The sequence below is a fragment of the Emys orbicularis genome, chromosome 1 (assembly GCF_028017835.1).
Source record: "Emys orbicularis isolate rEmyOrb1 chromosome 1, rEmyOrb1.hap1, whole genome shotgun sequence".
NCBI lineage: Eukaryota > Metazoa > Chordata > Testudines > Emydidae > Emys > Emys orbicularis.
Genome location: NC_088683.1, coordinates 243,795,097 through 243,821,774, shown reverse-complemented (window position 1 = coordinate 243,821,774; position 26,678 = coordinate 243,795,097). Strand labels below are relative to the sequence as shown.

Sequence of the window (26,678 nt, the reverse complement as noted above, 5' to 3'; positions counted from 1 at the left end):
TCGACGGGAGCGCGTTCGGGGATCGATTTATCGCATCTAGACGAGATGCGATTAAATTGATCCCCAATAGATCGATTGCTACCCGCCGATCCGGCAGGTAGTGAAGACGTACCCTGAGACCGCATCCCTGCCTGCCGCACCTGTTTCTCACTGTAGCTTCTTCAGCAGATCCAACTGAGCTTGGACCCTCCTCCCCCGTTGGAGACTTACTCTCGTGGGAGCTATGCAACCAGCAACTGTTTGCAGGGACAAGAGACAGCCTTTATAAAATAAACTGGCATTTATTAGTCCACTGGAATACAGTATTTATGGCTTTGGGTTAAAATGATCAAGCGAAACTAAAAGTCTTCCATCTGGCTTGCCAGCATCTCCTTGTTTAGTTAGCGGGATCTCATTTTGCCGTCATCAGGAAGGCAGACCACACGCTTGCAGCCAACCTTCCTCATCTTGCCCACCCATATGAGACTGAATTACCATCAACTGTGAGAACAGGGCTCTTATCAGCATTTGCTAACACTTCAGAGTCCTTTGTTTCAAGTGTCAGTCATGCTGTTTTCACATGTCCTCCCCCTGCCCGGGAAGGGTGGAGTTGTGGTCAGACATGTAATTTGACTGTCCACATCCAAAAAGTCCCCTTGGTTGGCAGCTGTTACGAGTTAATGGTCCAACCATTGGTCTTTCAGTGCATCTCCAAGGTAGCTCTGTCAAGAATTGACAGATCTTGATAGTCCATTCATTCCAATTCCAGCATGTCTACGTGACCTAGTCATTTGATCTCTTATTCCCCTTGTTCCTGGGAAGAAATTAATCCTTTCATACCCAGTAGGTAACAATACAAAAGTGGTTGGGTAACTGAGTAACATATCTTTTTAATAAAAATACAGAAATTTCTCATTCTCCACACATGCCTTTAAAGAAAACCTAAAGAAGCTCAATCTCTTTAGTTCAGGCAAGAGAATGTAATACAAATCACAAAACTAAAAGTACCTATATTGGGACGAGACTTGAATCCTAAAGGAAAAAGGCATAACAAGATTCTATGGTTGAAAACTGAAGTTATACAAATTCAGACTAGAAATAAAGTGCACATTTTTAATGGCAAGGGTAAATAACCACTGAAATAACTTATTTACATATGTAGTGGATTCTCAATTATTTGAAGTCTTGATATGCAGACTTCCTAAATGATATGCTATAGCTCAAGCAGAAATTTTGACTTGATGCAGCAATTACTGGGTAAGATTCTTTGGCCTTGTTATGCAGGAAGTCAGACCAGATGATTATAATAATCCCTTCTGGCCTAAAAAAAGGAGGATTCTTTAAAAGAAGATTAAAAAAAGTTTGTTACAAAGGCAAGAAGCACATAGTGATTAATGTTACGCTAACCAATGAGACAAAAATCTAATACATCAAGCATCTTCAACATAGCTATTTAGACTAATTAACCCTGAAAGCAAGTTCACTATGGAAAACAAACCACAATAAGAAAAGGAAAAGAAAAGTTTACTCACTGACCCCCTCAGTTTAACCTTCTTAACCGTCTCACAGCCACATCTAGAGTAGCAAACAAGTCACGTTTAAGACTATAAAAGAATAATAGTAAAAACAACAAGGAGTCCTTGTGCCACCTTAGAGACTAACAAATTTATTTGGGCATAAGCTTTCGTGGGCTAGAAACCACTTCATCAGATGCATAGAGTGGAAATTACAGTAGGGAGGTATAAATACACAGCATATGAAAAGATGGGAGTTGCCTTACAAAGTGGGGGAGGGCAGGCTAACGAGCCAATTCAATTAAGGTAGAAGTGGGCTATTCTCAACAATCACTTTTGTAATGCTAATGAGGCCAATGTAATTAAGGTGTCCCATTTCAAACAGTTGACAAGAAGGTGTGAGTATCAGCAGGGGGAAATTAGTTTTTATAGTGATTCATCCACCCCCAGTCTTTATTTTGGCCTAGTTTGATGCTGTCCAGTTTGCAAATTAATTCCAGTTCTGCAGTTTCTCGTTGGAATCTGTTTTTAAAGTTTTTTTTGTTGAAGAATTAGCTAACAGTAACTATCATGGTTTTAAACACTAGCGCAGATTTGGTTTAACACTTTTGAAAACATGTTTACTTATTGTCAATCCTAAACTCTCCCCCAGGGCTCATCACAATCAACAGTTTTTCTACAGCAAGATAGAGAAAAGAGGCACTGAGGCATTTGGGGCCACACAGTTTTGACTCCACATGCTCAGGGCCAAAAGACAGCACTTGCATGGCCTCAACAGGTTTTGCTTCTCAGAAGGTTTCTGAAGTTCAGTGGCAGTAAGGGAAGGGGTAGCTCCAACAAGCAGAAGTATCCACAATCCACTAGTAACTGCTCGTAAACGGCAATCACAATGTAATTAAATTTAACATCCTTGTAGGGGGGAAAATACCAATGAAAGCCACCGAAGTAGCATCTAAACATCAAAAAGAGGAACTGCATAAAAATGAGGAAACTAGTTAAATGGCAATAAAAAGGAACAGTAACAAGAGTGAGATGCCTGCAAGCTGCATGGAAACTGATTAAACACACCATAATAGGGGCTCAAAGTAAATGTATCCCCCAAATAAAAAAAAGAAGTTAAAAAAAGACCAAAACAATGTCACTATGGCTACACAGAGTTAAAGAGTAAATTAGAGATAAAAAGACATCCTTTAAAAACTGGAAGTCAAATCCTACTGAAGAAAATAAAACGAACAAACTTTGGCAAGTCAAGTGTAAAAGTACAATTAGGCAGGCCAAAACAGAACTGAAGAACAACTAGCAAAAGACAAAAACTAAACGCAAAATTAATTAAGTACACCAGAAGCAGAAAGCCTGCCAAACAGAATCCACTCGAGTATTGAGCCAAAAAATTAAAAATTCTGCACCAAAAATAAAACTCTGTGCACAATATTTTAAAATTCTGCAAATTTTATTTGTCAAATAAATGTGGAGGCTCCAGCATAGTATTGGGGAGCACAGGACACTGGCAGCACAAAGATCACTGTGCAGCTCCCACACACACACACTCGGGGACATGGACTCAGCAGTGAGGCTGCACCCAATCGTGACAGTGCAAGGATTGGGCCCGCCTCAGAAACACCCAAGAGCCCTGCCCCTCCATGCCAGGTGTCCCTATGTCAGGGATCTCAAACTCAAATCACCACGAAGGCCACATGAGGACTAGTACATTGGCCTGAGGGCCACATCACTGACACCTTTTCATATAAAGGTACAAAAGCCCCCACCCCACTGTCCCCGTCCCCACCCCCACTCCACCTCTTCCATAAGGCCCCGCCCCCACCCCGCCTCTTCCTGTCCCCATTCCAACCCCTTCCCCAAAGTCCCCACCCCAACTCGCCCCCTCCCTACCCATTCCAACCCCTTCCCCAAATCCCCACCCCTGTCCCGCCTCTTCTCCACCTCCTCCCCAGAGCATGTGCGGCTCCCCGCTCCTCCCCCCAGAAAGCGCTAAGCACCGCCAAACAGCTGTTTGTCGGCGGGAAGTGCCTGGAGGTAGAGGCAGAGGAGCGGGGACGCGTCGCGCTGGGGGAAGAGGGGGCGGCGGGTGAGGGGAGCTTGGTGGCTGCAGGAAATAACTCTGGGAGGGGGGGCGCGGGGAGCTTGGCGGGCTGCAGGAAATAACCCCGTGGGCTGCAGGAAATAACCCCGCGGGCTGTGTGTTTGAGACCCCTGATCTACGTCTATTAACCAAGATGGTCAGGGTAATTGCCCAGTTTTGTTCATTCCCTCTGAAGCATCTGGCACCAGCCACTGTTGGAATACAGGATACTGGGCTAGATGGACCACTGGTCTGACCCAGTATAGCTGTTCTTATATAAAAACATGCCCTTTTGATAGTCAGTTGGTTACTATGCACTAAATCAGAACTGAAAATTTTATCCTTATTTATCAGCTGAAGGACTGCAAGCTAGTCTTATTTAACAATGCAACAACACTTCCTGCTGAACTAACTTCTGAGAAGCAGTTCATAGTAATTTAACTATTACAGTATGCTCCCATTTACCTAAAACTCTATTACCCCAACTTCCACATTAACTGAATCACTTTTGTCTCACACCATGAGATACTTATTGCAGAGGTAATGTGTCTCATGATGGGGGACAAGGCAAAGATTCGGACAATGCAGATGTTCGGATAATAGAGCAGAGGCCCCCGGCCAGGACTGCAAGGAGGAGAACGACAGGCTCCGGGATGCAGGAGTGACCACTCTACTGCTGACTGGCTCCTAGGGCACCACAGGAAGCCCTCCGTAGAAGACAGTGAGCAGGGCTGTGACTGCAGTTCTGCTGAGGACTCCCTATGATGCCACAAGGCTTGTGACACCTGATCCCTGAAGGCACGAGGTGGGCAAGGAGGAGGCTGCAGTCGTGGTGGGGCAGAGACCACCAGCCAGGACTGAGGAGGACAAACCTCCAGCTGTGGATACCTCACTGCTGAATAGTTCCTGCCCTCTCAATTATCCAAACTCCCAATTACCCAAATAAAATAAGTGTCCCCCATGCTATTTGGATCATTGGAAGTATATTGTATAGATAAAGGGGTGCATTACATAATTTTCATTTTCTAATTAAGCTAGAATCTTAAATTTGGTACCCTTCATTATGAACTGAAGAGTATAGGGGAAAAAAGTAATTTGACATTTTCCCCAGATCAACAAAGTTTTTACTTAGTGCAGTCATTTGGAACATGAGGCCTCCAATTTAGAGAAATTAAGGTCACCTGATGTTACCAATTCTATTTTATGGATTTCAGCTAAGAAAACTGTTTGAAGTGACAAGTGTGGCACAAGCACAGATATTACAGACATGTCCACCCAAAGGATTACAGCTTTATTATAACTTGAGCACACAGCGACTGCTATAATTAAAGGCTGTCTTTGTGCTTGCATTCTGAAGGACCATTTTTGTTGTTTGAAGCTGACCAATCATTGATGTTGGAATGAATCGCTGATTTCAGGAGCAGCACTTTTTTGGAGATTTGAGAGGGACATTTTTACAGCTTAACAGCATCTAGCTTTTGACAGGACAATTGTGGTATCCATTAGTTCAAAATTTAGCTTTACCAACGCTGGAGGAAGTTGAATATATAATTTAAAACAAGCAATGATTAGTTCATGTTAAGTAAGGAGCTAAGTTTTTCTGATTCCAATTTAATATGTTAAATGTTTTGGGTTAGATTGGGTAGTTAGGGAGCAACCAGTCTTCATTTTGCTCTCTTTGATCTAGTTCAGGGGTCGGCAACCTCTGGCATGCGGCTCGCCAGGGTAAGCACCCTGGTGGGCCGGGCCAGTTTGTTTACCTGCCGCGTCGGCAGTTCGGCCGATTGCAGCTCCCACTGGCTGCGGTTTGCTGCTCCAGGCCAATGGGGGAGGCGGGAAGCCACGGCCAGCACATCCCTCATCCCGCACCGCTTCCCACAGCCCCCATTGGCCTAGGACGGCGAACCGCAGCCAGAGGTTGCCGACCCCTGATCTAGTTATTCATTTAAATTCATTGTTAGCATTTTCCAGTGACTGCAAACCACAACAGTAGGGTAAACAGGAAGTGTCCAATCCTCTAAATTAGTTATGGGTTTAATTATTGGACCAGACAGACCTGGTGTATACCTGTGAAACTTCATGAACTTAAATAAGTTGCATCCAACTTCCAAAATCCGTATTTGTCCTACGCCTAAAAAATTCAGGTGAACTCTATTTTCTGGAGAAAGCTAATGATACTTCTGGAATTTTACTTATTTTCATCTGTGAAGATTCCAAAAAGCAGCATAAGAATGGGTGTAGAAGAAGAGTACATCAATATTTAAACACTAATAAAATTAGTATTTAGAAAATTTAGAGAATTTTTAAAAGTCTTATAAAAATTTAGCGGCTGGTTTGGAACATGGCTAATTGGAAGGCGGTGTTTTTTGTTTGTTTGTTTTAAAAAAAAACATTAACATGACTAAAGAAACATGCCTAATCAGAATTAACTTTCTGGTTACCAAGATGAGGAGATATGAAAAATTCTCTGTTCCAGGGTCATATGTGCAATGAGTGAATAACAAAGGAATACTGCATAAGAAACAGTAAAACAGAAGAGCTAGGATAGTGAATGAATAATTCAGTGTCTCTTATAACAAAAATTGATACTTGGTTCTTCAGTCAGACAGACAATGCTTCCTTTCTAAGTTGTTCTGTATAGTATACATTAAGAGTGTCACAAGACACCAATGGTACACCAACTTGCCTCAAGTGCAATCATTTCATTACTGCAGTTGAGGTACTGATACGCTGTTCAGAGGAACATTGCTTAGCTACATTTTTCCAGATCTAAAAAGGAGATTTTATGGCAGCCCCTTCCTCCCATGGAGCCAGAAAAGATCTTTATATTGAATGTATCAGCACTGATAACGCTCTCACAGTACATGAGGTGGCATGACACTATCAGAAAACAGCAGCATCTTTTCAGGAAAGAATACTACAAAAGTGTATGTTTGATGCAATTATATCTATGGTCTCTGGAAGACTAAAGAGCCTGTTGTGCTTTTAAGCCAAAGCCCTGAATTGGTAGCCATGCGTATGAGCCTCCGGGAGGCTAGTGTTGTCATTTCTATCCTTATTTAGTATTTGCATTCAGGGGAATGAAAGTACTGGGCTTTGCCCAGTCCTGTACAGGAGCACAGGGTGGTTTCTTGTGCAGTATAGTGATGGCACAACTGGCACAGGACAAAGGACCATCCAGTCTTAAGTTACAGTTTACTAAACACAAAGTATGTTTAAATTTACAAATAAATCAATACCACCACTGAGGCTGTACTACATAGTAACACTGTTATAGACAGCAATACAAAGGCAGACATGCTGCATCCCAGTCTATGCAGTTATGTTTTAGTGTTCATGTATAATGATTTGGGGGCTCGGTCTGTACAGCTTGTCACAGATCTGGTTGGGACATCATACAATAAGGATTTATAGTTCAAATTCTACAGAACTGTCATTACGTTTAAATTTTAGCAAAATCTATGCAGCATAAGCAATGGCAAATTTCTTACCTGATAGTTTACTCTCTATTAGCAGCTTCTCTCCTATTTCATCTCTAATAGGTTAATGCCACCTACCTATGTAATTCAGAGACTATCCAGTGTTGTTGCTGGAGGCTCCAGGATTTATGCCCTGCTCTTCAGATTAGACCACTAAGAGTTCTCCCAAAGCTGAAGAAATGCTCCAGCTACCCATTAGCATTAAGACAACAACTTGACATAATGTATTAATTAACCTTAAGACAATTATATGTGTCTCTCTCTTTAGAAAAAAAATTCAGTTTGTATTTTGTTCATTTACCAAACTACTAGATGGATGGAATGAGATGAGAAATGAAGCTAATACCAATCAATAAATAAAAATAAACATTTTTTCTTCTCCCCATTCTGGTCCACACCTGCTCTCCTCATTCTCACTAATGGGAAGCAGTGACCAGAAAGCAGTGAATCACAGAAGCAGGACAACAATAAGCAGTATAGTAGAGTAATAAGTAGGAATGGAAGTTCCCCCATATAAAGCAAGGAATTATGTGGGAACATTAGCAGCCTCCTACAAAAGGATGCTGCTGCAAAGGAATGGAACCTTACTTGCAAATCTTCCTCAGACAAGGTCATATATTTAAGACTGCTGTAAGGCATTTGATTTGGTACTTCATAACATTTTGATAAAAATAGAATGGAATGTGGTCCACATTAAATGGATTAAAAGGTGCCTAACTTATGATTTCACATTTACAGTTTACAGTTACATTTTGAGATCTATCACTAAGTGGTGAGTTCCAAGTGGGGTCCCGCACAGATCAGTTCATGGTCCTACGCTATTTAATGACTTGAAAGAAAACAAATCATCACTGATAAAATTTGAAAATGACAAAAATTGGAGAAGTGGTAAATAAAGGACAGATTACTGATACAGAGCAATATGGATCAGTTGGTAACGTGGGGGCACAAGCAAACAGTATGCACATATACAGCTAGGAACAAAGAACGAAGGCCACAGCCAACCTTGCAAGATGGGGGATTATAGCCTGGGAAGCAGTCACGCTGAAGATTTGGGGTTGTGGTGAACAATCAGCTGAACGCGAGTTCGCTGTGTCCAAAAGGGCTAATGTGAGAATCTTAAGTAGTCTGACCACACCAATGAAAGAAATTTCCTGGCTGAGTTCTGCGTGGATACCAAACTGTATCAGAGGCTAATGGAAAAATCTATGCAGAACTACACTTCTGTTCTGATGCCCAGGTTGTTAATTATAGGTATTCCTGGTTCAGATGAAGGAGACCCTGTTTCAGGAAATCTGGTCTTTTCTGCTGGTGCAGTGTGAGCTCCTGGACTAGCTTGCAAGTCCAAAGTGCATTTTGCACCAGTTGAGGACTAGGAGGAGGACTTAAACGCTTCCTTTTCTCTATCCTTTATGTAAATTGTCTGGAAAGGGAACAGATTCTTCTCTGCCAAGGATGTTATCTGCATTGCCACGGAAAAGCTTTGACCCCTGTTACTCCCCAGTTTTTGGAGAGATATAAACACTCATACCTTAATTATAAGCTAACTTCTAACCGAAGGTAGGAGGAAACTTCCCTTGTGAACACCACAGTTGCCTGCTACATGATTTTTGCACCTGTTTCTGAAGCAACTGGTACTAACCACTATCAGACAGAATATTGGACTTGATGGATCACTGGTCTGATCCCATTTGGCCATGGTTTTAGGGGTTTTGGGGGTGCGGGGAGGTTGGTTCAGACATCAGATATAGCTGCCCAAATGAACTGAAAGTATGTGTACCCAGATTCTGGAATTTGCTTCTCCTCTGCAATGCTTGCTTTCATAGTGAGTATGCAAGGATTAGAGTAAAAAAAAAAAATCAGGTTAACTTTCATCATGTTGTTTGTACTTGCCTTCCCACAGAGGGGCATTCAATGTGATTTGAATAAAATACCTAATTTTGTAGGGAACCCTGTGCTTCTTCCCCCAGGGAGTTGAGAACCCAGTTTGGTATCTGGGGGGGCGGCGGGGGGGGGGGGGGGGGTTGTTATGAATCCTTTCAGGGTTTCCTCCCCTCCAGCCCAGGTCGGTTGCAGGACTTATCCCCTTGAGCTAGCCAGATAGTGTCCTTCTCATCCTTAGATTATCTTCCTAAAATGTTCAGAAGCTTCTGATTGGTCTTTTATGTTGAGTCATGCTCCTTGGGGCAAGAGGTGAGACCCGACATACTGTTCCAACTGAGACCCATGCTCCGGCAGCACAAGGGTTGTCTGGCTGTGAGCAGGTAGGGCATAATACATCCTCTGTAAAGTCTGTAAATGCTACCTCACATAGATTTAGCTCAGTGTTTGCAGGCCAGCTCTGCCATGCCCAAATGGGGGCAGAAGAATGCCTAAGAGATGCTGCAGCATTGAATTATTGAAGCCACCCTGTTACCAAAAACCCAAACCAAGGGGGTAAGGGGAGAAGAAACATACATTGCTAATGTACAAAAATGAAGAAGAAAATGAACCACCTGCTGCTGGAGGCAGAAAATCTGATGACCTGAGCTGAAGGGTGGGGACTTAGTTCTGGTGCATCCACCATCATTGGAACAACTCCAAATTCCATAGATGGGGGCATTAACCTGTCAGTAATGAATAAGAAAAAACTATGCAACAGAAGTTGTCTGACATTAAAGTACATTTCTGAAACTGCTGTACATGGTTAAAAACTAGAATAAAGTTTTGCCAAAAAATGCTGCATTTTAGTTTTCTTCCTGTTTTACATTTGCTAGAAACATAATACTTATTTGGCACTGCTAAATCGGTATGAGCACACATATAACTGGGGCAGACAGTAAAATAAAGTGTCCCCCCCCCCCAAGAATAAATTTGGGGGGTTTCAACAGCTTTCCAACAGTGTAATGGATATAACTGACCTCTTTCAAAGTTACAATAGGTGATCAAATTGTAGTCTGACACCAATTTCTTCTAGTAAATGGTATTTTAAGAACTTATTTTTTAAACATACAAAAGCAAAAACAAAGGAATGCAACAAGCATGCAATGATACAATCATCATCAACATCAGGACAAAGGAATGTCTATTCTAGATAGGTTTTTATACTGTACTCATCTGAGAGCATTCCAGTAGCGCATTAAGCAAGACAGCTGTCACCTGTCGGATCTCATCCTCCCACCAGAAGCAGCATATGTAGTGAAGCATCTTGTTTTGGTTAGCAAAACTGTATTAAAGTTAAAAAAAAACAAAAATTGTGTGTTTATATTCGAGAAGGCAAGGTAAAAAAAAAAGTGCCTTGTACTTGGAGGGTAAAGTGGTAAGGTTTGTGGGGGCCTTAGCTCTTGGGAGAATTCATTCCAGTTTCAGATCACCCTCCGAGAAAGTTTGGTCTCCCACACAGACGAGCTTTACCCTTATTGTTGCATTCCATTGTGTCAGAGGAGTGAAGCTGCTGACCATGGTCTTTTTACCAGAGCTTAAGATGAACGTTTAAGTATCTTGGGCCCAGGCCCTGGGGTGTATTGAAGATAAGGACTGAGACCTTCAACTTGATTCAAAATTCTGTGGGAAGCCACTGTAGAGAGCAGAGTATGGGTGTGATGTGCCTGTGCTGCTGAGGAAGCATACTGCAGTGTATATATTAGTTGGAGTTTCCTAAATACTGAAGGTTTCATGTCCAGGTATACTACACTGCTGTAGTCCAGCTGAGAGGTGACAAAGACATGAACAACTGAGGCCAGGTCGTTGTCCAACAGGATGTGGCAGTCTCCTAGCCAACCAGAGATGTTATTCATGAGTGTTGCTCATGGCTGTTGCTATGTGAGAGCTCAGTGTCAGCAAGGAATCCAAGAGTAATCCTAGACCATGGACTGAATTGACTAATTGTGGATGTGAACTTCAATCAAAAGAGAATGCACCATGGCTGAAAACTCTGCCCACCAGCACCATCTCTGTTTTGTTTAGGTTTAGCTTCATCCAGCTGCTGTTCATACATGAGCTGAACTCATCCAAACACTGGGCCCTCTTGGTGGCAGTGATTTGGGCAGATGTGGTGAAGGATAAGATGAGCTGCGAGTCATCTGCATATTACTGGCACTTGATTCCATGTTGTCTGACCAGTTCACCTAGTGCAGGAGTGGCCAACCTGAGCCTGAGAAGGAGCCAGAATTTACCAATGTACATTGCCAAAGAGCCACAGTAATACATCAACAGCCCCCCATCTGCTCCCCAGCACCTCCTGCCTGCTGGCAGCCCCCACTAATCAGAACCTACTCCCCCTGCAATCAGCTGTTTCACATGCACAGGAGGCTATGGGGGGAAAAGGAGGAGGAGCGAGGGTATGGCAGGCTCAGGGGAAGGGGCCTTGGGGCAGAGCAGGGGGGTGAGCAGTGAGCACCCCCCAGCACATTGGAAAGTTAGCATCTATAGCTCCAGCCCCAGAATCAGTGCCTAGGTAAGGAGCCGCATATTAACTTCTGAAGAGCCACAGGTTGGCCACCCCTGACCTAGTGGTTGCATGCAGATGTTGAAAAGGACTGGAGAGAGAACTGTCCTTGTAGAACTCTACATGTGAGGGGTCTAGTGGTGGAGATGCAGTTTCCCATCACTACTTGTTGGGTGAATCCCTCCAGGAAATACTCAAACCATTTTAGTGCATTACTCTGGACCCCACCATCTCTCTCTCAGGCGATACAGCAGTATAACATGGTCTTGTGTTGAATGTGGAAGAGAGGTACAGGAGGATGAGAATGGATGTCTGTTCTCTATCCACTGACTAATCATCCATTAGTTCCACTACAGCAGTTTCAGTTCCACGTCCTGGCCTAAATCCAGACTATTCCAGGTATAGAATGTTAGCTTCAGTTAGATGAGCTTGTCGTTGGCTTTTTGTTAGTTTCTCTGTGAGCTTGCTCAGGAATAGGAGGTTTGACACTGGGAATAGTTGGCTAGGTCTAAGTATCCATGGTGGGGTTCTTCAGCGTTGGTCAGACTATTGCATGTTTGAAAGAGGAAGGGAAGAGTCCTTCTCTGAAAGATGCATTGGCTATTTTAGTCATAAGTGGCACCCAGTTATTCATGACTCTCTTTCAAGAGCCAGGAAGGGCATGGGGTAGATTCGCAAGTCTTGGGTCAGGACTCTTTTAGAGCACCCAGAACGTCTTCATGAGTGAATGTACTATACTCTGGGAATGCAGGGGAGGCTGTTGGTTGGTGGTTTCAGGCAGAAAGAATCCATGCTGTTTGAGAAGACTACCTGCATACACATGACCATTTCAGTAAAGTTGGTCAATAATTATTTGCAGTGCTTGGTAACTCAGCTCTGATACAGGTTATAGGCATTCAGGATTGAAGAAGCAGTTTACTATCCTGGATAACTCCTTGGGGCAGGATTTGGGCAGCTTCAATGGCGGTTCAGTAAGATGATTCTCTTGGGAACATAATATAGCCTGGTGCTAGGGACATGCCTTTTGTTGCCTGAGAAAATCTGCCCAAGTTTGATCAAGTTATAAGTCACCTGTACACTGAATGAGGCAGGGGGTCCTGTCGGAAACCGTGATCATGGAAATTAAAGACAATCATAATGCACACACACACGGGCAAAATTAAAGTTGAACGTGCAACCTTAATTCTGGCTTTTCTTAACCTTTGAGTGCTTGACTTTTCAACCTTAACATTCCTTTAATATAGCGTTTGTATAGTTGTATTGAAGCTCAAGACTACATGTATGATACATGAAGGTGGGGGGGAGGGAAGTAGCTCCCTTTGATGGACACCCAGCCAGCCAGCTAGCTGTAAAATCCCTTTGGGTCTGCTTGCTTTACCTGTAAAGGGTTAACAAGCCCACAGGTAAAAGAAAAGGAGTGGGCACCTGACCAAAAGAGCCAATGGGAAGGTAGAACTTTTTAAAATTGGGAAAGAAACTTTCTCTTTGTCTGTTATTCTCTGGGCTGCAGGGACAGAGCAGCAATGCTATAAGCAGGAATGCTATGTAAGGTTTGAACCAGGTATGAAAAATTATCTTCCATACCTAGAAGTAATTATTTGGATAGGGAACATTTAGATAAGCGCGATCAGGTTTATTCTTTATTTTGGCTTGTGGATCTCCTCTGTGCTGAACCCCCAAGAAAGCTATTTTGGGTCCTTAATTTTTGGAATTGCTCTTTTAAAATCTAGCAACAGCCTAAGTTCCAGATGTATTTATTTTCTTTTTGTTTTAATCAAATTTACCTTTTTCAAGAAGGAATCGGATTTTTGGTGTCCTAAGAGGTTTGTGCATATGTGGTTTGATTAGCTGGTGGTAACAGCTAATTTCCTTTGTTTTCTTTCTCAGCTCTTCCTTGGGGGAGAAGGGGGGGCGAAAGGGCTTGAGGGTACCCCACAGGGAGGAATTCCCAAGTGCTCCTTGCTGGGTCCAAGGGGGTTTTTGCATTTGGGTGGTGGCAGTGTTTACCAAGCCAAGGTCAGAGAAAAGCTGTAACCTTGGGAGTTTAATACAAGCCTGGAATGACAAGTATTAATTTTTAGAATCCTTGCAGCCCCCCCCCCCCCACTTTCTGCACTAGAAGTGACAGAGTGGGGATTCAGCCTTGACAACATTTTAAATTTTTCTCCAGAAAGCAGTATTAATGTAGTATAACTTCCAGCATCAACACTGAAAGACTATATAAGAAAAGTAAACTTTGTAAAATATCCCTTATTCAAAAGCTAGTAATTTATCTATGAGCTGTATCATGATACTAAATTATCTAGCAAGTCCTCAGGTTGGTTTTGGGTTCGGTGAGGTAAGTAAAATAGTAAAGTAAAAACAAGTAAAATAATATATTCAGAGTTTATGCAATGAGGGCCTTTTCTCTGTGTGAATATTTAAGAGCAAAAATAAAGGGAAACCCAGGTTAAATTAGTTGGTGGACTTTAAAAGTAAAGTAACTTCACATAACTTAAAACAAATTAAGTTCAATTCTGCACCTCCTTTCTCAGTTTTCAAAACCAGAATATCAAGCTGGGCTACTAAGATAAGTAGACACAAAGCTGAGGATTATATAAATGCTTCAGTGGTCAGTTTTTTGACATATGGGACTGAAACATGGCCTATACTGTTAAGACTGAAAAGAAGTTGGACACCAGTCACATGAAGCATCTCCAAATGATTGAAAACATCAAATGGTAAAAATTCAAGTAGAATGAATAGATCCATTTTCTAACTAAACAGATCCTTCTTTCCAAAGTGGTGTAGTCAGCTGCTCTGAATGCCTACCAACTTCCCTGCAAAAGTCATCAAACTCAATTCCAGAAATGGATATCAGTCACAAATAAGGTACAGGGCATGCAGTGGCGCTGAATACCTACAAACAAAGAGATTTCAGGAAATAACAATGAGACTTGAATTATAATTCTGTTTGAAGTTAGTCTCCATAAAAGGGTTTTGAGTTGTGAGAAAACAGGTCTTATCTGAAGGGAGGAAAATCTTGTTTTTCCTGGGCCATATTCCCCACACAATCGGGGAGAGGCCGGAAGAAAGATAATTGAGACAGTTCTCTGCTAATGTAGAACATGGAGTCCACCATTCGTTAGCCAGTAAAAGTGCCAGTCATATTTGAAGATAAGCTATGTTTGTGCTACCTCAAAGCCACTGATTATTCAAGCAGCTAAAAGCCATTAAGTTAGAGGATGAAGACTTGGAAGGAGTTAGTTCATGTGCTGTTGCATGGACGGCATAAAGGATACCCATCGTGTTATGTGCTTCCATGATGATTTGTCCTGAACCAAATCTGGCACGTTAGAGTGGGATGCCTGTGAGGAACAGGTGTCTGTCATTCAGCCATCATGTTTTAGGTCTGGGTTTTTTCATCTTGCTTTCACTGGGTCAAAACTGAAACATATATTGAGGAGATATATATACACACATACAGAGAGCATGAACAGGTGGACATACATCTCCTCAATATATGTTTCACTCTATATGCATCCGAAGAAGTGGGTTGTAGCCCACGAAAGCTTATGCTCTAATAAATTTGTTAGTCTCTAAGGTGCCACAAGTACTCCTGTTATTTTTGCGGATACAGACTAACACGGCTGCTACTCTGAAACCTGTCATCATTCTAAAGCAACTTTTATTTCTTAAACATACTGTATTTTATAGAAGAGAAACATTTAAGATGAAGGTTCAGTTCAGCTGATAATAAAATTAGACCAGAGTTCATACAAGTTTTCTGTAGCTTAGAACCCAATTTTTGGGGGGAACTGAGCCTATAAGGGTCATTTCTAAACAGTATTATAAAAGCCACTCCACCATCTAAATGAAGAAGGTTACATTTTCATTTATGACTTCCCTACTCCCCATTATGAATATTCAACATTTCCAGTTCTCTTTAACAACTGCTATACTTACTTGGGGCAGTATATTGTTAGATGCATTGGGCTAGCTACTGTACACAGTTTGCAGAGTATTCAGACTGCCAAGCGAACTGAGTAATATTAACTTCTTTCCCCTCTTAAGTATTGGCTGAAGAATGGAGTAGATTAAACAACTGTAATCTACAAGACTTCAATACCCTTCAAAGGGTTTCTAGTGACATAACCACGGAACAAAATCCCAAGTGCATTTTTGGCCAAAAATGGCATTTTAGTTTTCCTCCCGCTATATATTTATTAGAAACATAGAAATTCTCTCCCCAAACCATTATCTTTTTTCTATTGTTGCCACCAAGGAGGCTTCAAACAAGAGCTGTTGTAATTCCTTACTGTCAAACAGTTATTACTTTTAGTATATTTATAAAACTATCCTTATATTACAGGAAAATTAGGATAAATTCTGGTGCCTATTGCAGTGAAATGTGAGAGGTTGTGACTTCAGTAGTTTTGCCTATGTTTGGTAATGGAAGACCAAGTCATTCATTTGCCTTCTGCTCTGCTATTATAGGAACTTTAAGCCTACAGATAATTAAATGCCTAATAAGTTGTTTTTAGGCCTCAAACAAGAGGCAACTATTGCCACTGCACTATTATAATCAAGAAAACTAGACAAATTCCGTAGCACACTTCTCAGTGTGGAGTAGTTTGGGGGCACCTTTATTTAAATTCAAAACTGCAGATTACTGGACTAGATGTGAAAATGAATACAGTACTGTAAAGCCAGTACAGCAATCCCATAGATCAGATGATGTATCCTTGTGTTGAGGGATGCCTTAACTCAGGGGTCCCCAACGCGGTGCCCGCGGGCGCCATGGCGCCCGCCGGGGCATCTAAATGTGCCCGTGTACTGGCCGGCGGATGAGCATCCACCGAAATGCTACCGACAAGCAGCAGCATCCAGAGGCGTAGCCGCCGAAATACCACCGATTTTGGGCGGCATTTTGGCGGCAACGCCTATTGACGTTGCCGCTTGTCGGCGGCATTTCGGCGGATGCTCGTCTGCCGCCACGGTCCTCCGTGGCTCGTCGTCTGGCGCCTGCCAGACAAAAAAGGTGCCATTGCACAGACTATTCCTGGGGCACAGGTTTGCCCCAGCTAAATTCTCCCACTTCTGATCTGCCCCCATGGCTCCTGTCTCTGATCTGCCTTCACAGTGCCTTCTCTGGCCCACGTACAGCCTGCCCCCATTACTGGCAGGGACCCCTACTGCACTAGTAGTGCTGTCCAGAGGGGCTGCTTTTATGATGGTTGCAGAAGCCGAAAGACAATGGCTTACCATGGCCGCATGCAAGCCGAATTCTGTTGCCCGGCCCTGCATCTGTGATCTCTAACACTAAAGCCACAGGCACTCAATATTAAGATGCAAAATGCGACCTTGTACCGAAGTCACATGTGCTATGTAATGTGAATAGTGTTCACCATGAAAGAGTATAAGCATTGTTCTGTAAAATGTATCTTTTTAAATACTTCTCTCCCTTTTTTCCCCTCCCGCAGTTGCACATTTTTCAAGCCTCTCTCCTCCGTCCCGAAGGGTATCTCAGATAAGGCGGCGAAAAAAATGCACGCGAGACGAAATGTTCTCTGAGATCATGGAATCGACCCGCAATGAAAGCGCTCATCTGAATGAGTGGAAGGACACAGTATCAAAGTACAGGAAAGCTGCCAATGAACGTGAGGACAGGAGGGACAAACGTGAGGAGAGGTGGTGGCAGGAAGATCAGAGGAGGCAGGATGCAACGCTGGGGCTACTGCGGGATCAAACGGACATGCTCCGGCATCTGGTGGAGCTTCAGGAACGGCAGCAGGATCACAGAGTGCCGCTGCAGCCCCTGTATAACCGCCCTCCCCCCTCATCATGTTCCATAGCCTCCTCACCCAGACGCCCAAGAACGCCGGGGGTGTGTGTGTGTGTGAGACTCCATGCACCCTGCCACTCCACCCCAGTGGACAGCCCAAGTTAAAGGCTGTCATTTTGAACTTTTGAAGTGGCCTTTTCCTTCCCTCCTCCCAAACCCCACCCGGGCTACCTTGTCAGTTCTCTCCCTATGTTTATAATCAATTAATGAAGAATACATGATTTTTAAACGATAGTGACTTTATTTCCTTTGAAAGCAAGCTGTGATCGAAGGGGGGAGGGTGGGTTGCTTACAGGGAATGAGTCAATCAAGGGGGCGAGTTTTCATCAAGGGGAAACAGAACTGTCACACTGTAGCCTGGCCAGTCATGAAACTGGTTTTCAAATCTTCTCTGATGCGCAGCGCTTCCTGGTGTGCTCTTCTAATCGCCCTGGTGTCTGGCTGCGTGTAATCAGCAGCCAGGCGATTTGCCTCAACCTCCCACCCCACCACAAACGTCTCGCCCTTACTCTCACAGAGATTGTGGAGCACACAGCAAGCATCAATAACAATGGGAATATTGGTTTGGCTGAGGTCTGAGCGAGTCAGTAACGTGCACCAGCAACCCTTTAAACATCCAAATGCACATTCTACCACCATTCTGCACTTGCTCAGCCTATAGTTGAACAGCTCCTGAGTACTGTCCAGCCTGCCTGTGTATGGCTTCATGATCCATGGCATTAAGGGGTAGGCTGGGTCCCCAAGGATAACTATAGGCATGTCAACATCCCCAACGGTTATTTTATGGTCTGGGAAGTAAATCCCTTGCTGCAGCCATTTAAACAGATTAGTGTTCCTGAAGATGCAAGCGTCATGAACCCTTCCCGGCCATCCCACGTTGATGTTGGTGAAATGTCCCTTGTGATCCACCAGTGCTTGCAGCACCATTGAAAAGTACCCTTTCCAGTTTATGTACTGGCTGCCCTGGCGCTCCGGCGCCAAGATAGGGATATGGGTTCCATCTATCGCCCCACCACAGTTAGGGAATCCCATTGCAGCAAAGCCATCCACTATGACCTGCACATTTCCCAGAGTCACTACCTTTGGTAGCAGCAGCTCAGTGATTGCTTTGGCTACTTGCATCACAGCAGCCCCCACAGTAGATTTGCCCACTCCAAATTGATTCCCGACTGACCAGTAGCTGTCTGGCGTTGCAAGCTTCCACAGGGCTATCGCCACTCGCTTCTCAACTGTGAGGGCTGCTCTCATCTTGGTATTCTGGTGCTTCAGGGCAGGGAAAGCAAGTCACAAAGTTCCATGCAAGTGCCCTTATGCATGCGAAAGTTACGCAGCCACTGGGAATCGTCCCAGACCTGCAACACTATGCGGTCCCACCAGTCTGTGCTCGTTTCCCAGGCCCAGAATCTCCATTCCACGGATAGATAGAACCTGCCCCATTAACACCATGATCTCCAAAGCGCCGGGGCCCGCAGTTTGAGAGAATTCTGTGTCCATATCCTCATCACTCTCATTGTCCCCCAGCTGCCGTTGCCGCCTCCTCCTCGCCTGGTTTTTCAGGTTCTGGTTCAGCATAAACTGCACGATAATGCGCGAGGTGTTTACAATGTTCATGACTGCTGTCTTGAGCTGAGCGGGCTCCGTGCTTGCCGTGGTATGGCGTCTGCACAGTTCACCCAAGAAAAAAGGCGCGAAACGGTTGTCTGCCGTTGCTTTCATGGAGGGAGGGGGGAGACTGTTCCCAGAACCACCAGCGACAATGTTTTTTGCCCCATCAGGCATTGGGATCTCAACCCAGAATTCCAATGGGCAGGGGAGACTGCGGGAACTATGGGATAGCTACCCACAGTGCAACACTCCGGAAGTCGATGCCACCCTCGGTACTATGGACACACACCGCCGAATTAATGTGCTTAGTGTGGCCGCATGCACTCGACTTTATACAATCTGTTGCCAAAAATCGAATTCTGTAAAATCGGAGTAATCCCGTAGTGCAGACCTACCCTTAGCCTTACTGCACTGGGAAGGAATTAAAACAAAACAAAAAAACTGACTCCAATACTACTCTGATATGCAATTTCTATGAATTCACACATTTGTAAGACAGTCATATTATCTGCATAACAAAAGAGCATTAGTCCATATAACTAAGTTCTTCACTTTCATCCTATTTTATGATGCTTTCACAACAAAAAATTTCTGGAGGATTTTTTCCACTGAGAAATGTTAATAGCTACTGGTATTGGGAAGAAAAGCAAGATTGACTCATTCTCATCTCCTGGATAAGAAATTTTACAGCTAGCAGTCTTCCGCTGAGAATTCAAATTGAAAGCACCTGTGCCCATCATAAATAGAACAAGTAGAAAGAAAAGCACATACTTAAAACCAGACTCCCACAAAGTCCATTTACATAAGGCAATAAATCATTCAGCCTCTACACCATACTGATAGAACTTCAGTTTATACATGAAGTTTATACATCTACTGGGCAGAAGAGGATACAAATGATGACCCTCCAGAAGCAAAGGCAAAAGACTAGTTAACCTTCCCAGAGGCTAAGGATAACAAGGGACTAAGGCCTAGATTTTTAAAGGGATTTAAATGTTGCTTCACTCAGCACTGCAATGCTGAACTGACTTAGGAGTTTTCAAAGTGATTTAGGAGGCAAAGAGACTTAGGCTCCTAAAACAGTTAGGTTTTGCAATGCTGAACAAAGCATAAATACGTTTAAAAATTTGGGCCTCGGCTTCTCACCAGGACATTGTCCTTCTATTGGTAGATAGTACCACTCCCTTTGTAGAGTTAGGTGTGTATGGTAAATGTTTCAAACTCTAGTAAAGTGCACTGCACTGTATTAGCGCCTGGAAAAGTGACATGTGGCCCTTGGATAATCAGTGAACTAGAGCTTCCAACTAGAGATGTCAGTTTGTAAGGCTCTACTCCACATCTTTAGTCAAATGAAATCCCTAATACCAATTTCAGACACTAGTGTATCTTGTAAATCCAAACAGTGCAGTAGAAGATTTTATCAGATGCACACCCACATAAGAGTGCAAAATAACTTAGATGCTAAGTTTATTAAAACAGCTACTCTACAACTAAAATCAACCATTTTCTGCAATTTCTAATCCTCTAGGAAGAAATGATTTTCCTGCACACGTAGCATTCACTGTGGTACGTTTAGCATCTAGTAAGAGTTGCAACATAGAGATATACAGCTCAGATTGTACGGTATTATATTTGTCAGAGTTTAGTGTCCTTTTACATTACTTTGTTAAACTTCACAGTACTGAATAACTAACAACCACCCCATTGTTGATTTTGAAGAAATGGAGATTCAAGAGGAAAAAACAAAATGAACATTACACAAAACAAAACAAGCAATCAGCTATAAAACTATCAGTCTCTTGGTAGTTTAGACAAGTATTAGCAAAGATTAGCGATTTATGCCACTAACTCACTTTTTGATTGAATGCAGTGACAAACATCCTCATAACTCAACACCACCACACACCTCAGATTCAACTATTACAAAAGTATTCTAATTTAAGTCTCAGAAAGTAAAGGAACTTACTGTTCTTGTCCCTGTAGATCTACGTATTCCTCTAATATTAGATAGGTTTCTTGGGCTAGTTGAAGTTCCCAGGGGGAGAGCTGTGGAAAGATGAGGAGGACTGGAAGGAGTCACCAAAGGAGATATCAGGTTATCTAGCATACTTTGTTTAGATTTGGAGGTTTTATTAGTAAAAGTGAGAGGTTCACTGTCCCCAGCATCTCCACTCCCAATTTCAGTCTTCTCTTCATTCTTGATCCTTCTCAAACAATCCTTTAACATCAACTGGGTTGTAGGCTGACTGAGCCAGCACAGGAAGAGTTCATCCACTTTCATTTTTAGTACAGGTTGCAAAACTTTCCCAGTTGGCATCTTCTACCAGTTTACCTTTGTTCCAACAAAGGAACTCAAATCAGCCAGATTAAGAAAGTTTCACTTATTCCACTGTTTTTCACTCTGTTGCACAAAATCCAAGATGCCTGTTAAAAGAAAGATTTTATTGCTTAATATTATGGTTGCAACAAGATGTCAAGACTGAACTAATGCCATGTGGTACAAACTCAGATACAAGGCTTGATGACAAACATACATACAAATAAATGAGAATTGGGTCACATTCCATCGACTATGGATTAGTACAACAATCTATGAAAAGGCTTTTAAAACTAATCTGGGCTGTGAAGGTTGTTCCTCTGAGTCCCCATCCTGTACAATCTTAGCATATGGGGGATAATTTACCTGGTCTACATTACAGACCTATATCAATATAACTACATTGCTCAGGGTGTGAAAAATCCACACCCCAATGTAGTTATACCAATCTAACCTCCCCCATGTAGACAGTGCTATGTGGACAGGCGAGTTTCTCCTGTCAACAGTTACCGCTTTGGAGGGAGGTGGATTAACTACATCAATGAGAGAAGCTCTTCTGTCAGCCTAGGAGTGTTTTCACTAAAGCTTTTACCGCTGTAGACCGTACATGAAGAGAAGCCCTAATACTTTTCAGACATTTATTTCCAATTTTGCCAGAAAAACCCTTCCTTTCTGTGAATGTAGATGTGCAAAGTTTTAAGGGCTTTTTAAAAAAAAATGAAAATAGAAGTGGGTCTTAAATAAGGCTTCGAACCTGACTGATACTATGGAGGCATTACACGCAAGCAATGAAATGCCAAGCAAATGAAGTTATATTAATGAAATGTTAAGATTGAGATATCAAGCGTTTGAGTCAGGAAATACAGAGCTAACGTTGAAAACTCAACCTTAATTCTGCATCTTATGCTTATGCCTTAAAATATGATCCCTTCGTCTCACTTTAAATGATTTATCAGTATAATCCTAAATGAAATTTATCATCAAGTTTATACAGTTAAGGTACGGTGCTGTCTTCAGACTATTTGATTCTTATGTCTCAGTCAGGACTACAACACAAATCAAAGTTGAAAATACCAGTTAATGTTATTAACCTTTACAATGTATGGAACGTTCTGGTTTTTTTAAAAGCCAATGCAAACCTGTGATGGCTTTAAGTGTTGGGATGGCTGCAAGACCTTTCAGCTTTGAATTACTCTCACTTCTGAGGCAAAGCTCCAGGTTGAGCATGCCTGAGTTCAGAATTTAAGGAAAGAAGCAAAGGGCTAAAGCAAAATACTAAAACTGTTCTGTCCCAGTTCTGTAGTTGACCCTGATATCTCGGTCACCGCATCTGTAAAAAAAACCCTGTCATAAACTGGCTTAATGTTTGCAAAGCATTCTTATCCTTAGGTGGAAGGCTTTATAGATATGCAAAATAGTTGTAATTATTATTATTAAAACCTCAGTTAAGGAAGAAGTAGATCTGAAGCTTTTGTTAGCACCGTAATTTACATATGTTTAAAATTAGGAAGTTTGAGCCTTTATCCAGTCTTCCAGCTAGCATGCTTCACAATAATAGACAAACTCAAGACCCTTTAAACATCCATAACATCACTTACTCAGACTTTCTTTAGATATGGCTTGTTTGCAGATCCCGACACTCATTCAAACCAAGACAGAGTGAATCAGAATTAACTGCAAGTTAGATGTTCCACTATGTATTTGCAGGTTAGGATTTTCTGTTATCTAAGTGAATTAGGAGCACATGTAACATTGAAAGTCAATGTGATCTGTGCACCATAAACCACTGAGGCTCTTTAAAAGAAAAAAAGCCACTCACAATGTTATGCAGTCCATATTTTAGGGTGTCAACAAATAAGGGCAGAGTAAAGATTCAGCTTTTCCTAAATTGCATATGTTTGATTCCATAACATCTATGTTGATTTTGCAGTAATTTTCTGCAGGGAAAGCATGCCTGAGAGAGGCAGCCAAAACACACTATGCAATGATAACGGTGGCAATTAAACACTCAAGACAAGGCAGGCAGAACTAGATTTAAATGATCAACTTTATCTCTTCCCCTCCCACCTTTCCGTTGGCTACTATAGCTTTTCAGATATTGTGTTTATGAAATCAGAGTTATCCATGGTGTTGAACTCATACACTGTTCACTGAATGGCAACGATATGACATGGAAGAAACGCATTGAGTGGCCCATCCCACCCAGCTCACTGCAGGACTGATCGCATCTATGGTCTATCTCCTGATAGACTCTGTCCCCTGAGGAGAGAGAACCGGGGTGCCTCGGGGCGGGTCATGAAATTAATAGACAACAGGTTTAAAGCGATCATGAAGAAGTACTTCACCCAATGCACAGTCAACCGCTGGAACTTGTCACAAGGGGATGTTATTAAAGCCAGAACTATAACTTGGTTAAAAAAAGAATTAGATACGTTCGTGGAGGATAGGTCCAACCACAGTTATTAGTAGGGTGACCAAACTGTCCCAATTTTAAGGTCTTTGTTTTACCCCAGCCTGATTTTTCACATTTGGTCACCATAGCCATTAGCCAAGATGGTCAGAGATGCAACCCCACCCTCCCTCTGGGCACGCTAAACCTCTGACTGCCAGAAGCGGAGACTGGATGACAGGGAGGGATCACTTGATAATTACCCAGTTCTGAAGGCAGGACACTGGACTAGATGAACCATTGATCTAACCGCGATGGCCGTTCTTATGGCCTTAGCTGTCTCCAGCCCTGCTCAGCCTCTCCTCTGTCCCCCTCCCCCCGCGTCTGCCCCAGCCGCATCCCTGGGCGGCGGACAGGCCCCCGCAGCAGGACGGACCCGCTCACAAACAGGGCTGCAGCCTCCCAGGGCCCGGGCCGCCCCGCGCTCCCCGGCAAGATCCCGGCCCCGCGGACGGGTTCGGCGGCGCAGCGCAAGGGGGGGTGGGGTGGCGGCGGCGGTTTCACGTCTCACCTCCCGCCGCTGCCTTCAAACCCGCCGCGCCGCCTTCCGGCCCGCCCCGCGCGAGAGCGGACACTTTATACAGCCGCAGCTCTCACGAGAGTCTCCCCGCGAGAAGCTGAGCCCGGTTGCCAGGGTGACAGGGGGGCACGTGGCTGGAAGAAAACACAGCCACGCCGGGAGGCTGCTGCTGCGTCCTGACGTTACCGTGCAGGCGCCTCACCTTCCCAGTAGCCTGTGCGGTGTGACGACACCCCCCGGCTTCCCGGTGTTTTGTTGGCCCCTCCCTTCTAGTGCTCCTTTCCCAGCAGCCTGTGCGGCGCGCTTGGGGGGCTGGCTCTGTGCCCTCTCTCGTCCTTTCCCAGCAGCCTGTGTGGTGTAGAGCCCCCTTTGCGGCCCCCATGTACACCTTCCACCTCCCCCATGCCCTGCGGGCTCCCAACATTGCCTCCTGGGGGTCAAGGATTGGGGCCTAGCACCCTCCAGTTACCCCCTGTGCCATTGCCATCAGCATCACTGGGTTCCTTCCCTCCCTCTTGGGAGCCTCCTGAACCCTGTGGCTGAGGGGGCATCCTGGGGTAGGGAAGCTCCCACCTGGCCTCATAGTGCATCACAACATAAGAGGCACAATGTAGGGGCCCAGCTTGTCACTGTAATCAAGAAGGTGCAACGCAAGGTGCTGCTGCATGTCAGTGCCATTTGCCACCATGTTCCTATGACCCTCCTAGGCTCTCTCCCACCCCCACCCCCTCAAGGATGGCAACTCTCTCGGCAATAGTTGTCAATCTGTGGTTCATGGTCCACAGAGTACTTGCTGGTATTCTGAAGAGAGCTGACTAATCACGTGATGCTGGCTCTTCTTGTTTCCAGCTGTTAAGTTCCATTAAGAGAGAGCTAAAAATACATTAAATATTTTCCGATTGCGTTTCTATGTAAGCAATTGCTGTAGTTGCCATAGGAATGCTATGGTGGGGTTGCAAATGGGAGGAAAGGTGGTTCATGTGATAGCAAATGGGAGGGGAGGTGAAGCCCGGCAATGGTGAATGTAAAGGTAGATGATAGACAATCTCTCTATTAAGAACTTCTCACAGTTTGAGAGCCACTCCCTGCCATATAGTTCACTTCACTGTTTATCTTTCTCTCCAGCCTCAAAACCTCTGTGTAGTTTCATACTTTGTTTAAATTTCACAAATAAACCTCTGGGACTTTCTGGATAGGCTTGTGGGGTTGAGGGGGTTAAGAGGGACATGTGCTCATACCCTTGCGCACACACAACTTTTCACTCACCTATTGGCATCCGCTCAGTACAGCTGCAGGCCCCCTGTATTTGTACCCAGATTCCCCCACCCTCTCTTCTGATATGGTTTCACCTCCTTTCATATATATATATCATCCACGTATCACAGTGAAGTGAAAGAAAGGATTTAGCTAAATTTAATCTATTTGCTGTTGGCTTCCTTTGGCAGCTTCTGTGTAGTGGTGGAATGGCAATCTTTGAAGTGTCAGAGTTCCAGGACTGCGGCAGCATTGCAGATGTTCTTTCCCCACTTTATCATCTACACGAAGCAGCAACAAAGAAGTTGGAATGGAATGCAGTGGTTCAGAAGGAAGGAATAGAGAGTGTGTCTACACTGCAATAAAACACCGATGGCTGGCCCATCTCAGCTGACTCAGGTTGCAGGGCTATAAAATTGCAGTGAAGACATTGGGCTTGGGCTGAAGCCTGGACTCTAGGATCCCACAGGTGGGGAGCATTCCAGAGCCGAGGCTCCAGCACAAGCTCAGACATCTACATCACAATTTTATAGGCCTGCAGCCTGACTTCTGCAAGCCTGAGTTAGCTGACACAGGCCAGCTGCAGGTGTTTTTATTGCAGTGTAGACATACCCTGACTTTAAGATTAGGTGAATCTAGGAGAAGTGAAAAAGTGGGATTGCTCCTCCACTGTGAAGAGTGAAGGAAAGAGGCAATAGATAAGAAGATGCTAAGATTGGATGAGCAAAGGAGAAGGTTCATATAAGCGCTGAGAGAGAATCTGGTATAAATCCAAAGGCCAACAAATTCAGGAAAGCAATTCCTGTATTAAAAATACTAGCCTTCTACCCAAAACAATGGTGCTATTGTCATTGTTTTTGAGTTTTTTGAACCATTCCTGTAAATACTTTAATATTTTTACACAGTTTTTAAAATTGGATTCAGAGATGTTAAGAAAGCCTGTAAATTGATGAAGGATAGGTTGAGGAGCCCCCACTTTCTCAAGTAAGATAGTATTCTGGTTCCTGCATATTGGACTGTAAAGTTAGGAGAGTAGGATTTTATGAAGACTAAAATGTATTGAACTGCATTATCCAAGATGGGAAGTGATTAAGGCATTGAGCATAAGATATGCAAAGCAGAATCTGAAGTAAGGATAAATCTGTGAATTTTCTGGAGGTAGTGAAGGACAGACTTCAATATGGAAGATGAGGGAACACAAAAAAGTTTGTCACAGATTATACGATTTCTG

General features: G+C 43.5%; 1 protein-coding gene across 1 annotated transcript in view; it reads right to left on the bottom strand.

The window, feature by feature from the left end:
• The window catches only part of PPP2R3B (protein phosphatase 2 regulatory subunit B''beta), an 86,938-nt gene extending 62,716 nt beyond the window's left edge, over positions 1–24,222 (bottom strand). Inside the window, exons 1-2 of the mRNA XM_065417359.1 lie at positions 24,185–24,222; positions 20,874–21,331 (exon numbers count right to left, since the gene is read on the bottom strand). Coding sequence (XP_065273431.1) covers positions 20,874–21,224 — 351 coding nt within the window. The 5' untranslated portion in view covers positions 21,225–21,331; positions 24,185–24,222. The remainder of the gene's footprint in view (positions 1–20,873; positions 21,332–24,184) is intronic.
• Positions 24,223–26,678: the final 2,456 nt, after the last annotated feature.